Source organism: Otolemur garnettii, unplaced genomic scaffold, assembly GCF_000181295.1.
Source record: "Otolemur garnettii isolate 467f Iridium unplaced genomic scaffold, OtoGar3 scaffold00177, whole genome shotgun sequence".
NCBI classification, from domain to species: domain Eukaryota; kingdom Metazoa; phylum Chordata; class Mammalia; order Primates; family Galagidae; genus Otolemur; species Otolemur garnettii.
Genome location: NW_003852572.1, coordinates 196120 through 211655, shown reverse-complemented (window position 1 = coordinate 211655; position 15536 = coordinate 196120). Strand labels below are relative to the sequence as shown.

Sequence of the window (15536 nt, the reverse complement as noted above, 5' to 3'; positions counted from 1 at the left end):
TTGAGATGGTTGGTATTTAGTAGGGCAATGATACGAGCAGTTTTCAGGTGATTGTTCAATAAATCCAGAGATGAAGCAAGAAATTGCTGATCTGTAACTGAGAATGAGAAGGATTATAATTGGTGATTTTATCATCAGTTGGGATTGATGGGTAGGGCAGAAAGGCCAGAATTGATAGAAGGGGTAGCTAGAGGGGAAAAAGAAGGAAGAAGAAAATTGGGTTTCTTCTGAGAGAAGGTGCCCTGTAGCCACGGATTTTCAGAGGCTCCAAGTAGTTCGTTCCAACTTTGAACGTGTGAGAGCAGCTAGGGATTCTGAGAAAAGTTATGGAGAAAAGGAAAAAGTCAGGAGGAATGTTACACATTTATTAGGAAGTGGATTCTTCAGGGATCCTGGTGAATTTAAGGTGGCAGGGGATAGTACTTGTGACTTCCAGTGATAGGTCTTCAGCGTTGGAAGGTTTTTCTGTAGGACACAGTTTTATTTGGGATTGGTTAATACAAACTGGGGGGTCCACAAGGCACACTCTGTCAGGGTGCTGTAAGGAACCGGGTGAGGGCCTATCCAACGAGGAGATAAAGTCTTGCAGGGCAAAGGAGATTTGAGGAGAATTTGCTGTGCTGCCAATTGGTCTGTGACTTTCTCTGCTGAGGGTTGGGGTAAAAGTCCATAGATTGTTTTTCTAAGTTTGTGTCTAGTTTCCTGGACGATGGGAAAATAGTCTGGGGGAGGGCCAGGGCCTAGGATAATAGTTCTGCCATACATTATTTCAAAAGGGCTATAAAAAAGGGGTTGCGAGGGGTGGAGAGAATGTGGAGTAAGGCAATGGGGAGGAGCTTAATCCCAAATCCAGTCTTGTTGTGTTGGAGTATTAATTTTGTGAGATGTTGTGTAAGGATGTTATTTCTCTGTTCTACTTTTCCTGATGACTGAGGTCTGTAAGGCACATGTAGAAGCCACTGAATTCCTAGGGCTTGTGAGATTTGAGAGATGACATGGCTAAAGAAAGTTGGGCTGTTGTCACTCTGAATAGAGCTGGGGAGACCAATCTAGGAATAAGGTTGTAATCTTTACAGTGAATAATGGCGGTTTCCTTTGGAAGTGTAGCTCCATTTAGGAGGTCTTTAAGAAGGGTGGCACTGATGATAGAGGAGCCTTGGGTGGTAATGAATCCCCTTTAATGCCATATGGCATGGTAGAGTTGTAAAGCTTTAGTGAGGGCTAAGAGTTCTGCTTGTTGTGAGGAAGTGCTAGGAGGCAGAGTTACAGAGGTGATAATGTGGGAAGAAGACACAATAGCAGAACCTGCCTTGGCAATGGAGTGAGCAGTGGGCTTAAAAGAAATGCCATCAATAAACCAGGTGTCTCCAGGATTAGGTAAGGGAAAAAGAGAAATATTTGGGAAAGGGTGTAGTGTTACAATAGGATCTACAGGGAGGTCAGATTGAGAGAACGGAGGGGTTGTCGGGAAGGGGTTGGAGAGGAGCAGGAATATTGACAGGTGGGGACCAGTGGGAATCGTCAAGGTTGCTTGCAATTTTGAGAGAGTATCTCAACCTGGTTGGGGAACATTACATGAGGGAATAAGGAATGAATGCGAGAGAGTGTCCGGAAAGTGTGCACCATAAAGGTGGAGTAGGATGGGGGTGGATTACATTACCATCAATACCCATCATCGAGATCTCTGTCTGTTCTAAAGGACCTTTATAAGATGGCAGCATGGAAGAGGTTGCTCCCATGTCTATTAAAAAAGAAACTGGTTTACCTTCCACTAGCAAATTCCTCCAAAGTTTCGACTTTGTAATTATCCAGGGGGCACTCTGATCCTGCAGGAACCATGAATCTTCAACAGCTAGGCCCAGAAGGAAATTCAGGCACGTTTTGGGTACATCTGCAAACCAGGTCCCCAGGAGGACTTGGGCAGAATTTTGCCTTATTCTGGGAATGTCTGTGAACCAAATTCTCAGAAGAACTTGGTTTGTTAAACTTCCAGTGAGGCCTTCTGCAGGTTGGACACAGTTTGTGGACAGGGGATGGCTTTGGGCGTAGTTTTGCCCAGTGACCTGGCCTGCCACATTTAAAACACAGTCTTGGGGAAAATTTCATCTTTTTAGAGTACCTTGGGGAATTTAAGAAACTGCTGGGTTTTGCCTAATTGCAGAAGCCAATAACTGGAATCTTCAGAGCCGCTGCCTTTTAAAAGGCAGTGTCCTCACTCACAATTATTAAAAACTTTAAAAGCCTGGTTAGTAAGATCTCATTGGGGGTTTAGGGACCTTGGGAGATTTTTTGAGTTTTTTTCAGATGTCAGGTACAGACTGAGAGATAAAATACATGTTAACAACGAGACTGCCTTGGTAGCTCTCCGGGGATGGGGTAACATATCGCTGGAGAGCTTCATTAAGATGAGCTAAAAACTGGGCAGGATTTTCATCCCGTTTCAAGTTCATTTCTCTTAACTTATCATAACTGACCACCTTATGGGCTGCTTTCTTCAGCCCCTCTAAGAGGCACTAGACCATGTGGTTACGGAGGTGGATTCCAGTAGCATCAGTTTGGTAATTCCAATTGGGGTCCTCTGGGAAACAGCCCTAGTTTCTTCTGGCAGATTTTGATCCATTCTGCACAGGTCTTCAGCATAAATTTGGGCTTGAGTCCGGACTTGCTCTCTTTCCTCCCAAGTTAGAGTGGAGGTGAGGATAACATAAATCACACCAGGTTAAATCATATGATTGAGTTAGATATCTAAATTCTTGAAAGTATTTTTTTGATCCATAGAGAAGGAGCCTAATCTTTGATTTATGTGGGAGAGGTCTGAGAGAGAGAATGGGACATGAACCCTGACAATGCCTTCTGTTCTCGTGACTTCTCGGAGGGGGTATAGAGGTCATGGTATTTTGGAAGTGGGAGGTGCAAAGGCACGGCCAGACCTAGTATGGGTCAGGGAAACTGGGTTTGGCACATTTATCCATCCTAGGTTTGCCATTTTTTTTTTTTTTATTTTACCGCACACTGGGGAAGAGGGGGAGGGTGGAAGTTGGAGAAGGAGAAAGTGGAAGGGGGTGATTATTTGGAGGTATTCGAGCAAGGAGAATTTGAGAGGGTTCACAGGATGAACACAGAGAAGGAATATTTTGGAATATAAGAAATGCATGGCTAATTTGTGACAGTAATTTTTGAGATTAGTGAGAATTGAGATATCAAAGGTGCCATGTTTAGGTCAATGTGAACCACTGCCAAGTATGTACATAGACCAAGCAGTATTACATAGAAAAATAAGGCATTTAGGTTTGAGGTCAGGGTAAAGACCCAGAGGTTTGAGGTTAGTTAGACAACAGCTTAGAGGTGAGGAAGGGGGAATCCATGACTGAGTGGTACCCATAGTAAAAACTGGAAGAAGAAAGTAAATGAGATTAAAGCTAACACAAAGAGACTGTGAACAGAAAATAAAAGGAACTTAGGGACCAGTAAACCTGAAACTGCAATAAAGGATTGAGACTGCAACCAGAGAGGCACCTTTTGGTTGTCAGCAGAATCTAGGCCTCCAGGAAGATCCTAGATGAGTGAACCTACCTGGTTCACTAGACAGAACTCTCAAAAATAATCCAAACTTACTATTGAAAACAACTCAAACCCACAGTAGGGCTGGCGAGGCTGGCGTTGGGAGATTACCCAGACTCTCCACTCATGACTTCAGTCAAAAGAGGGCTCTGACCTCTGTATATGACCTCAACCAGCCACAGCTGGGCCTGTGTCCACAGCAGGACAACAGAGGTAGCAAGACCAGGGATGGAGGGTGGGGAGGAGGGGATTCAGCCTCTGAATGTGTGTAAAAGGAGTCAAGAGATCATATAAAAATATGCAAAAGTGCAAAAAGAAGGGGGGAGAGGAGGAGGTACAGTAGGAATAGAAGAGGAAAGAAGTATATAAAAATCGTTTAGAGGGCAGCACCTGTGGCTCAAAGAGTACAGCGCTGGCTCTATATACTGGAGATGGCAGGTTCAAACCCAGCCACGGCCAAAAACTGCAAAAAAAAAAAAAAAAAAAAAATCAGGACACCAATTTTTTAATCAGGCTTAAAAAAAAGTTAAGCCTAAAAAAATCATACTAGGGTTGGCTTGGTACCCATAGCACAGTGGTTATAGCGCCAGCCACATACACTGAGGCTGGTGGGTTCAAATCCAGCCTGGGCCAGCTAAACAATAATGACAACTGCAACAACAACAACAACAACAAATAGAGGGGTGTCATGGCAGGCGCCTGTAGTCCCAGCGTGGGAGGCTGAGGCAAGAGAATCTCTTCAGCCTAAGAGTTTGAGGTTGCCGTGAGCTGTGATGTCACCGCACTCTACCGAAAGCAACACAATGAAACTCTGTCTCAAAAAAAAAAAAAAAAAGAAAGAAAGAAAATCATACTGACATATATATCAAAGAACAAGCAAGCATCATAACTAATTGCTGTACTTCTAGTCCTTTCCTGACCCATTTCTCAACAGATGATCTTTTTTATATTATTATTTATTAATTTATTCAGCAATTTTTTTAGTGCCAACGATGTACCAAGCACTATTCTTAAGGCACTTGAAATGAATGAAGAAATAAAACAAAGATCCCTGTCCTCAGACAGTGTCTTAGGAAACAGCCGAGTGTTATGGAAACAGAAAAAAACAGTGTTATGGCAGAGCAAAGAGAATGAGAAATGGGGGTGAGAAGTGCAGGATGCATTTGCAGTGGTGACTGGGGTGCTTAGGGAAGGCCTAACTGAAAACTAAAACGGAACAAAAGGCTAGGAGAGGGAAGAACATCCAGAAAGAGGAAAGAGCCAGAGCAAGGGCAGCATGGGGCCCAGGGAAGGGGAGTGAACATCATGTGGGCTCCCACAGGACACTGTCAGGACTTTGGCCTTGAGTGAGGTGGGAGGCACTGCAGAGGAGCAATACAACTCAGCTTAGTGTTCCCAACAGGCCACTGTGGCTCCTGGGTAAGGAAAGTCTACACAGGAGGGCATCACAGCAGTGCAGTGAAGAAGACAGCAGCTCAGGCAGGGCGCAGCAGCAGGGATGCTGAGGAACAGCTGAGTTCTGGATGTTCTGAAGAGCCAATAAGATCTGTTCACACAATGGACCTGCCATGTCAAAGGAAGCCCCAGTGACTGTAAGTCTCTTGGCCCAAGCACATGGAAGGACTGAGCTTCCATTAACTGAGATGGGGAAGGCCGCAGGGTGTAACAGGTTTGGGATAGGAAGATCAGAACTCCATGCTGGTTTTAAGGTATCAGATAACCAAGTGAAGACATCGAATCATCAGATAAACAAATCTAGCCAGAGATAGAAATTTGAGAATCAGTGGTTACATGGATGGTATATGATGAATCCGAGGCACTCGACATTAAGGTAATCTTGCAAATTAATCACAGAAATCCCCTTGTTCCCCCAACCCCAGAAATAACACTAGTTCAGGCACCTGATTCTTTAAGGTCTCACCCTGTAGGAGGAAGACAATGGTTCTACTTCCTCAGCACATGCGTTTTTAAAGGGGCCTAACAAAGGAATTAGTGCAGGGACTTGGGGGGGAGGGTAGCCCACAGCTGGAGTGGAAGATGAAGAAGTACGCTCCTCCCTGCAGCCTCTGAGGGGTGCACTAGAGGGTGTGCTAGACCTAGGCTAAGAACCGGGGAGCCTTGCCAAGTCTGGAAGCCAAAGGGAGAAAGACAGTCACATCTAGAGGCATGAGGAAACACAGCACAGTGTAGAGCAAAAAGAGTAGGAAGCCAGGGTAAGAGGAAATTATGTAGAGACAGGCACATGCAGCCCATCCAAACTTTCTGAGCTTGTAACACTGCACATCCACATATTTAGACAGATAGTATTTATTTTGTATTTACTTTATATCTGCTTCTAGCATGATAATTTAGAGGTTGCCACAGAGGAAAAATATACAGAGGATTAGCAAAGTTATCACAGAAGTTATTAATGCTCAGAGTGGAAGTAAAAGCAACTTTGCCCTAGAAAAAGTATCATTATTTAAGAGTCAAGAGTGTTTACATTTGCTTGGCAACTTAGAAATTAGGGCCCAGCAAGGTGGCTCACACCTGTAATCCCAACACACTGGGAAGCTGAGGTGGGTGGATTGCTTGAGCTCACCAGTTTGAGACTAGCGTGAGCTATAGCAAGACCCCATCTCTAAAAATAGTTGTGGACAGCACCTACTAGTCCCAGCTACTTGGGAGGCTGAGGCAAGAGCATCACTCCCCATCACAGAGTCCAGAATACACCTCCTCCCCACTTCCTTGCTAAAGCAAAGAGCTTGCCTTCTCCAGAAAAGCTTCTCATTCTGAGAACCGTCTTCTTTAAAGTACCTGCAGGACATACTTTCTCAAGTTTCTTTCACCTTTAAGTCCCCAACTTCACATTCCACAAGTAGTCTTGTAACCATCCAGGAGCCTATACTGAGATTGCTGACTTCCCAAGGGTTTGGAGTCCAGAGCACTGCACAATTTATAGCAGGTAATCCTAAACCCTTCCTTCAATGACTGACTGCTACAAATTCCCAGTGTGGTAAGGCTGGCTTCTCAGATGAGTTGACTTTCTAACTCTGCTTAAGAATAGACCACTGACAAAAACTGAATTCTCAGAAAGGAAGGAACCAGCAAACTAACCGTAATCTACAAAACAGTCATACTACTTACTAACTAGAGTTTTTTTAAGTCAGTATCTGCCCTATAGCCATGTAAGAACTTGGATTTTATCTTCAGTATGCAAACCCTCAGAATTGAATATGAACCATATTGTGAGATAAAAATTTTCCATTTTGCATCAAGTCACAGAATACCTTATAGATAATTTCCTGATAAAGCCACTGAACACTTTCAGTTAGAACACATATATTGTTAAAAGTTATGTCTCTTGGGCGGCGCCTATGGCTCAAGGAGTGGGGCCGAGGGTGGCTGGCTTGAGCCCGGCCCTGGCCAAAACTACGAAAAGAAAAAAAAAGTTACATCTCTTATTTTCCAGCGCCAGAAAGGAAAACATCTAGAAAAACTACAATTGCCCAAACTTAGTAAAATAGATTCACAGTTAAAAATCAGAGCCCTGAGCCTACTGAAGGGCAGAGGGTGGAATTACACACTGGTCCCAGCATTGTCCTCCCCCTAGACCATGCACCGTGGCTTTCCCTTAAGTATGTGGAGAGGACCGGCAGGAGGAGCTGGCTGGGCCATCTGCGGAGAGGCGGAGTGACTGGCAGGAGTATAATGGGTCTCTGATAGTAGAACAATAGAGCTGTAAAAAGCCTGCTTCAATTCAACTCAGCTCCTCCCCTCCTCCCCTCCCACCTACATGACAAACAGCACAATCAGGCACTTTTTGTCCCTGACAGTGACTATTACCAGAAGAGGGACCAGGGTAAAAGCTTGTCTTATGCAAGATCAATCTTTTCAAGAATACTGTACCAACAATTAACAAAGCTGTGTCAGTGTGGGGTATCTGAGGTGCCAAAATGGGGAAAAGAGGTGGATGGTCCACTCCAAACATGTCCATTTCTTTCACCATGAGTATTCCTGACCTTTGTTTCGCCAGTTTTCCTAGTTCTACCCTCACTTGGCTGGTAAGAGGGGACAGCGAGGTAACTTGGCAATTCAGCTGACCCAGACACATTCTCTAGACTTGACTGAAAGGGCAGCAGAAGAGGCCGGACTCGGGAAGGCCTGGGCTGCCTTCTTGTCCATGCCAACATTGCCATGCAACTTGGTCTATCTGAGCTTTACATGTTTTGCTGTAAGATTTATTCCACCAATATGTCTAACATGAAATATAATATGAAAGTCACAGATACTAACACCTGAGGCAGGTGCGGGGGAGGGGACTCACACCTGTAATCCCAGCACTCTGGGAGGCCGAAGCGGGTGGATTGCTTGAGCTCACGAGTCTGAAACCTGCCTGAGCAAGAGCAAGACGCATCTCTACTAAAAATAGAAAAACTGAGTCAGGAGGATCACTTGGGCCCAAGAGTTGAAGGTTGCTGTGAGCTATCACACCAGGCCACTCTACCCAGGGCAACAGCTTGAGAGTCTCAAAAAAAAAAAAAAAAAAAAAAAAAAAGGATAGTAACACCTCACCTACTTATCTCTGGGAATTATATAAGCAACTAAGCACTAGGGGGGTCTGACAATTAAGTTCAGGAACTCGTCCCAGGAAAAGTGCTCTCTCTGCTGACTCTCACTACAGGGCACTCCCCTGGGAAGCTCTGTGCCAATGTCACCATCTTGCCCATCCCTCAAAGCAATTCTGAGCCTCTTTTTCTGGAATGATCATCAGAGTAGGAAAGTCTGACAATTAAGTTCACTAACTTGCCACCATGCACTCACCATGGCAGCAAACTGGCAGGGTTTCATAACCTTGGTACACAAAGTTATCAGTATCTCACAGGCTGTTTCTGACCACACACAGGGTGTCTTGCTGAGTGGTGGTCATGATTGTTGCATCGTGTACCATACAATGACAGCTCAGATAGCCACTCCAAAAAAAGAGTTCCAAGCTGTTTTGAAGGGTGGATTGGTGCAAGGGGAGTACCTTGAAGGTGCCGATACAAATACTCAGCAGTGAGATAAGTAGCACTTACTCTAGGATGAGTTTGTGAACTTGTCAGGCCTTATGAATGTAAACAAAGTTTAGAAGAAAATTGTTGAGGTTAGGAGGTAAACTAATTATGGAGACAGGTTTCCCACATTTTAGTGAACGTCCACACTTTTAACTGCAACATTCAATTCAAAGTTATTGGCAGCTCGGCGCCTGTGGCTCAAGCAGCTGGGGCGCCAGCCACATACACCTGGGGTGGCGGGTTCGTATCCCCAGCCCAGGCCCGCCAAACAACAATGATGGCTGCAACCAAAAAATGGCCAGGCGTTGTGGCGGGCGCCTGTGGTCCCGGCTACTTGGGAGGCTGAGGCAGGAGACTCGCTTGAGCCCAGGAGTTGGAGGTTGCTGTGAGTGTGATGCCATGGCACTCTACCCAGGGGGATAGCTTGAGGCTCCGTCTCAAAAAAAAAAAAAAAGTTATTGGCAATACTCAAAATGACCATAGCTGTTAACAAATCAGAAGTGTCAATGCTGCCCAGATGTCCTACCCTCGAATGGGAAGGCACACCCTAACCAAGGAACGACCAGGTCAACACACAGATGCAAGATCATGGACTAATAATTACAAATGCTACAGAGATGCAAAGACAGCTGGAGATCATCAACCACCAATTACAAAGACTACAGGCATGCAAAAATGAGCTTTAGGGGGCTGGAGTAGGTAAGTCTGAGAAGGAGATGAGGCTCCCACTGGGCCTCAGAGGAACTCCAAGTTCTTTAACTGTGGACAGGGGACAGAAGTAGGAAAAGGCTGGAGAACTCTGGCTTGTGAGAGTTTATGCTAAGAGTTTTGAGCACATACACAATGATCGTGGCTCTGTAAGGTGAGGTCAAAGACTGATGGAGGGCTGTGACTGCCTATGTGGTTTTGATAAGTGATTTCACTGACTCAGAGATGTCAGAGCAGTGGTTCTCAACCCACGGGACCCACAGAAACTGTATTAAAGGGCTGTGGCATTAGAAAGGTTGAGAACCACTGTGTTAGAGGGTTAAAGGAGCAGGTGGCCTGAAAGGTGAGGAGAGAACACAACAGGAGACCACTGAAAACATTCGGGTATCAAGTGATGAAATCCATTCCTCAGAACAGTGGTGGCCAGAATGCACACTTGACACAGTTCCTGGAGACTTGATAAAATATGGAGGAGAAAGAAAAACCACAGACTATGCAAATGTTTTGGGTATCAGGGACCAGAAGAATGGTTATCCCATTGAATAAGAAGAGATGGTATGACAGCAGATAGTGTTAGAAGCTCAAACTTCCAAGCCACAGCATAGACAGACCTAGAGGCTGGACGGCAGATACAGATGGGCTGTGACTTAAAAGATTAACGTGACTGGAAAGAACTGGCCAAGACTTCTGTGAAGTGCCACTGCCCACCAACAGTAACAGGAGAGAAAGGTGAGACAGTGAGAAAAAGTGATGGGCAGAGATCCAAGTCCCAACTTTTCCAATACCTGCTAAGTTTGGGAAAGTAACTTAACCTCTGTTTCCTCAGCTGAAAAATAATAATAATAATGGACCTACACTGTAAGGTTGTTGACAAGGGAGTAATAAAGTATGGAGATCACATTTAGCAACCTGAGGAGGAAACCAGAAAGAGTGGAGCTATGGAAAGCAAGGGCTTGTTTTCCAAGGCAGAATTAGCAAAAGGAACTGGTCAAAGGAATATTTTAGCAAATGCCAATAGTCTTCCACGTAAGATAGGACAGTGGATAGCACACAGAGGATACTGACCACTCATCATAGCAACTGTCTAACACAGTCACTGCTCTCTGTTCACAGTGCCTCCCCCCACCCCCCCACCCCCGCTTCTGGACTACACTAAAATGTCACCTATTCAAAGACATGCTGACCCTCTGGGAACTGTCACTCTCTGCCCCTCAATTCTGCTTCATTTTTGCTTATTGCACTTATTACTACAGCTATGCTTGTTTTTGTTTACTACTGGTTTCAACCATGAGGAAAAAGGCTTTGTTTTCTGAAATATCTGCAAAACCATGTCAAGCACTCAACAATTACAAATGAAAACTGGACAGGGAGCAGCGGGTCACACTTGTAACCCCAGCATTCCGGGAGCTTGGGGCAGGAGGATTCCTTGAGCTCAGGAGTTAGAGATTAGCCTGAGCAAGAGTGAAACCCCATCTCTACTAAAAGCAGAAAAACTAACCAGGCATGGTAGTGGGCGCCTATAATCCCAGCTACTCAGGAAGGGGACTGCTTGATCCCTGGCGTTTGAGGTTGCTATGAGCTAGGACACCACAACACTTGAGCCAGGGACACAGTGAGACTCTATCTCAAAAAAGAAAAAAGAAAAACCCAAACTGCCTCATCATAGATAGTAAATCCATTTGAAATTTGGGAGAACACTATTGAAAAGCAATGAAAGGCAATTTTCTCTCTCTGTGTCACCTTGAAAGAACCTTCTGCCCAATCTTAAGAAATTGAATGCTGCTCATATGCATCCAAGTGCAGATCTGCAACAGCCACAGAACCGTAAGCTTACAGTCAACTTCAGAAAAGTGCACTTACTAATGCCTACTGAATGCCTACTATGCACATTACAAAAAGTGCATTAGAAACAAGACTTGGGACTTGTGGGGTGAGGGAGGGATTTCCCAGGGTTGAAAATTTTTTAAACTACCACATAAATGCTACCTATTTCGAGAACCCGTTTCTCAAGTTCCCAAATGCACTTCAAAATTGTCCCTAAATATAACACTTCCTGCAACACACATTATCCATATGTCTTGGGAAACTGTTGTGCCTAAATATCTTTGTCTATCACTGGGGAGATTTATCTGTAAGAGATGCCCAATTAACACTTAGGACTAAACAAAATCAAGAATACACTCCAGGCTCAGCACCCATAACACAGTACTCATGTCGCTCGCCACATACACCAAGGCTGGCGGGTTTGAACCCAGCCAGGGCCAGCTAAACAATGACAACTACAACAAAAAAACAGCAGGGGCTCAGCGACTAGAGCAGCTAGCCACATACACCAGAGCTGGCAAGTTCAAATCCAGCCCAGGCCTGCCAAACAACAATGACAACTACAACCAAAAAATATTGTGGCAGGTGCCTGTAGTCCCAGCTACTTGGGAGGCTGAGATAAGAGAATTGCTTAAACCCAAGAGTTTGAGGTTGCTGTGAGCTGTGATACCACAGCATTCTACCCACGGCAACAGCTTAAGACTCTGTCTCAAAAAAATAGCCAAGCGTTGTGGTGGGTGCCTAGAGGGCCAGCAACTTAGGAGGCTGAGGCAAGAGAATTGCTTAAGCCCAAGTTTGAGGTTGTTGTGAGCTGTGATGCCACAGCAGTCTACCGAGGGCAACATAGTGAGACTGTCTCAAAAAAAAAAAATATATACACACACACACACTCACTCCAATGCACTATAAAAATAAAAGAATTCTGGAATAACCTACAATAAGGTGGCAAATTCACAGTAATTGAATCTTTCTAGAATTAGGAAGAACATTAAAGGTGACTTAGCTCAGTAGACTGCAAAGGTCAGGCTTCAATGAACTTTTTACTAGCCTCTGACAAAATGAGGACAATGGATAAGTTTTCATAAAAACTGCATTTATTAAATTCAAAAACTATCCTTTAGTCAGATTACATCCTTCCTTATATGAGGAAGGGTATTAAAATTTTTTCTTCTTTCATAAAAAGATGGTGATCAAGCTGATAATTCTTATTTTGCAAATAATTCTTTTACTTGGCAAAACAAAAGCTTAGCAATTCCATGTCCAATTTCAATTTTTTATTTTACAGGTCAATGAAAAATCCCAAAACATGAGCATCTCAGCTCTGATCCAAGCAATGTACTGTCCAATCCCTCAGAATACAGCCAATACACTTGTCCGTTCACCAGTGCCTGACCACCTCTCCTGATGAGAGTCTAAAATGACATGGAATCATCCGCTGAAAGGAGATATGGGTGTTATCTGACGAAAGTTTGTTCAGTTTTTTGGAGGAAAGGCAGAAAGCAAGGCCTGTACAGAGTATGAACACATGAGCCAAGAAAATGGTTCAGTGAGGAGAGGTGAAAGGGGGAGCACCCAGTCCTAGACCTCACATCCTTCCTTCAACTCAATTAGGAAAATCCTTCACTCTAACAATTATGAAAGCTAGGGTGTGTAAAACACTTCTGAAGTCAGGGCAGATCACTTCACATTTCCACTGAGGCACATCTCAGTTTACTACCTGAAATACCTTCACTAATCTACATCTAATTTTTAGTTGCACATCTTTCTGGTTTAATTGGAAGCAAATGTCACACGGTCTTCATGTCACCCAAAACCTAAAATGCAACAGAATCTAAATGCCACCTACACTCTAGGTTGCAAAACACGATAAAGAAAAATACAAAGTCCAACAATTGATATTAGAATCAAAAAGGATGAGAAGAGCTTGAAGGCAGGGAGGAGAACAAAACCCAATTGCAAGGAGCCCATACTGACACAACTGGGGTGCCTGGACATAGATGCCTGCCATCCTCCCAGATGTGCTCACAGGCCAAAGGGGAGCAAGGTAAACTTGGATGGTTAAAGGAAGCACAAGTAAAACCACACACAACATCAGGCAGAGACAGGCATTCAAATACTCGCAGATCGATGAATTAATAAATAGACACTCACACAAAAACAATCTGGGTCCCTACTTCCAATCACACCATCCAAGGCACTTTAAATCCAAGTCAAACATCTCTCTGAGCCTTAAAGCTCAGGGTAAACACCTAACCTTATGAAAAGCTGAACCTTCCCAATATCTTCCACTGGATTCTGTCCTCGCCCAGCCATAGCAGTGAGGCCCAGTGAAGTCTCAGCCCCAAGACACTGCCAGTGTTTATCAAATCCATGTGATCAGCTGGAAGGAAGTTAATGGGAGTGGAAACAAGCAGGCCAAGGGTTAGGAAGGGGAAAAAATAAAAATTCCTAATCCACAGAGAAACAAATAACACCATGACAAGTTCTAGAATGAGGGTGAGTCCCGGATAGTCCCAACAAAAATAAAACCTATCTGTGTTTAAAATTAACGCCAACTTCAGCCACAGATGACTAACAGTTCTAACAATTCTTTTCATCCATGCTGGCATTCCTGGTTTTCCATTTTATCCCAGACTCTTATTCAAGCACTACTGATGAAGTCTCAATACCAACGCACTGTACTGGTCATCAAAATTATGTTAGCTGACCTGCCCTAGATTCAGTTTAGCAATATTTGCATGAACACGTCTGTTTCATTTTTATTACTTATATTTAAATTATTTTCTATGTCTTGATTCCCTCCCACTAGAGACTGCCTTTTCCATACCTTTCTTTTCACCTACATCCTAAGATTCCCTCCCTCTTTCCTTCAGTTCGCTCTGCTACAAAAGTGAAAAGGGACAGCAGAAACTGGTCTAGGAGGCAGGGTTGCTACAGATAACACACACAAAGGGTACAACCTGCCCATAGAGCTCTCCTGCCTGGACAGCCCTGAGTGAGCTCATGCTGTGCTCACCTGCAGGGGTTAAGGACCCACCTGGGGGGCTCAAGCCTCTCCCCTAAACTGCTGAAGAACAAGACCAGATCACAGAGTCCTCCAATCCACAGCAATCCAGGCTGAGCCCTCGCTTCCATTCACCCAGGAGGGTCAATTCAAGTCTTATCATCCACTCCAGTGACCTGTTCCACTCAAGCTACAAATTCTGAAATGCACTTTTAGAAATTGTAGTTCAAGAATCCCATTAGCTCTCCTAAAAGGACTCAACAGCAAAAAAGTATTCAGCTCAAGCCAAACAGCCATATTTGGGCTGGAATTCTACCAAATAATCACCAGAGGCTGGTGAGGTACAACTGCCGTGGGCTGAAGCTAATCTAACCAAAAACCGACAAGGCTCCGTGAAAAAGCTCTCACGAAAAGGCTCGCCGTTTTTCACAATGAGCTCTGTCTGCGGTTTGAAAAGTCAGATCCAAAGGGCTGTTGTTCCTTCCTAAAGGAACAGCGAATCAAAACTGAAATCTTCAAAACTCCTGAGGATTTAAGGTCCACTTTTACCAATATGATTTACCAACAAAACCCAAAAACCCTTGTGCTGAATAACGTAGTAGTATCTTCTACGTGATTTTTGTGCTGCTGTTATTTCTAGGGAGTAATTTTGTTGCGGGTGATTTTGAGTGGACTTTGGCACCAAAGAAAAAGATACCTGTGCTTGCTTGGTAAGCCGATGCACTACTAATCAGCCCAAGGTACCCAGGAAACAAGATGCTCCGATTTCTGATTGAAATTTTCTGCAGTGCCAGGTAAAAGAGGTCACATGTCCTGAACAGCCCCGGCTCATTCAGTGCTGTGAAGGCTCCTCAGACCTTAATTTTTTTTATAAATCGGAGAAGCGAGCAACCTAAGATCAATTCCTTAAGAAACGGCGTTCGGTACTTTGCAGTTTCCCTTTTTCAACGAACTCCGTGCGTGCCGGCTCCAGCCGTCGCAAAGCTGTGGGCGCGGGCGCCGCAGCCGGTGTCTACCGGAGGCAGAGGCGGGACGGGCGGAGCCCCCCACGCACGGCCCATGCCCGAATCTCCGGTTCTCCAGGGACCAGTAAGACCCTTCCCCGGGAATCCTGGGCAGCGTTTTAAGTGGCCGCGGGCCAGGCTGAGTTTCCGTCCACGTCCGCCTGGACACTGCGGGCGCCGCGCCGCGCCGCGCCTCGTCACGTCCCGCACCTCCCGCCTCCCGCCGGCTGCCCCGGGCCCGCGCGTGTCGCCGCAGCGGCGCGCTCATCCGCAGCGGCGCGGCCCGCCCGCCGCTCACTCACGCGGGAGGCAGCGGCGGCGTCTCCATTGTGGCTCCTCTCGGGCTTCAGCACGCAGGCAGCGACCGCCGCCGCCAGCACCATTCCAGCCGTGGACGCC

General features: G+C 45.1%; 1 protein-coding gene across 1 annotated transcript in view; it reads right to left on the bottom strand.

The window, feature by feature from the left end:
• Positions 1–15536, bottom strand: part of KLHL2 (kelch like family member 2) — a 115915-nt gene extending 100379 nt beyond the window's left edge. The window contains exon 1 of the mRNA XM_023519472.1: positions 15440–15536. Within this exon, the coding sequence (XP_023375240.1) occupies positions 15440–15465 (26 nt within the window). The 5' untranslated portion in view covers positions 15466–15536. The remainder of the gene's footprint in view (positions 1–15439) is intronic.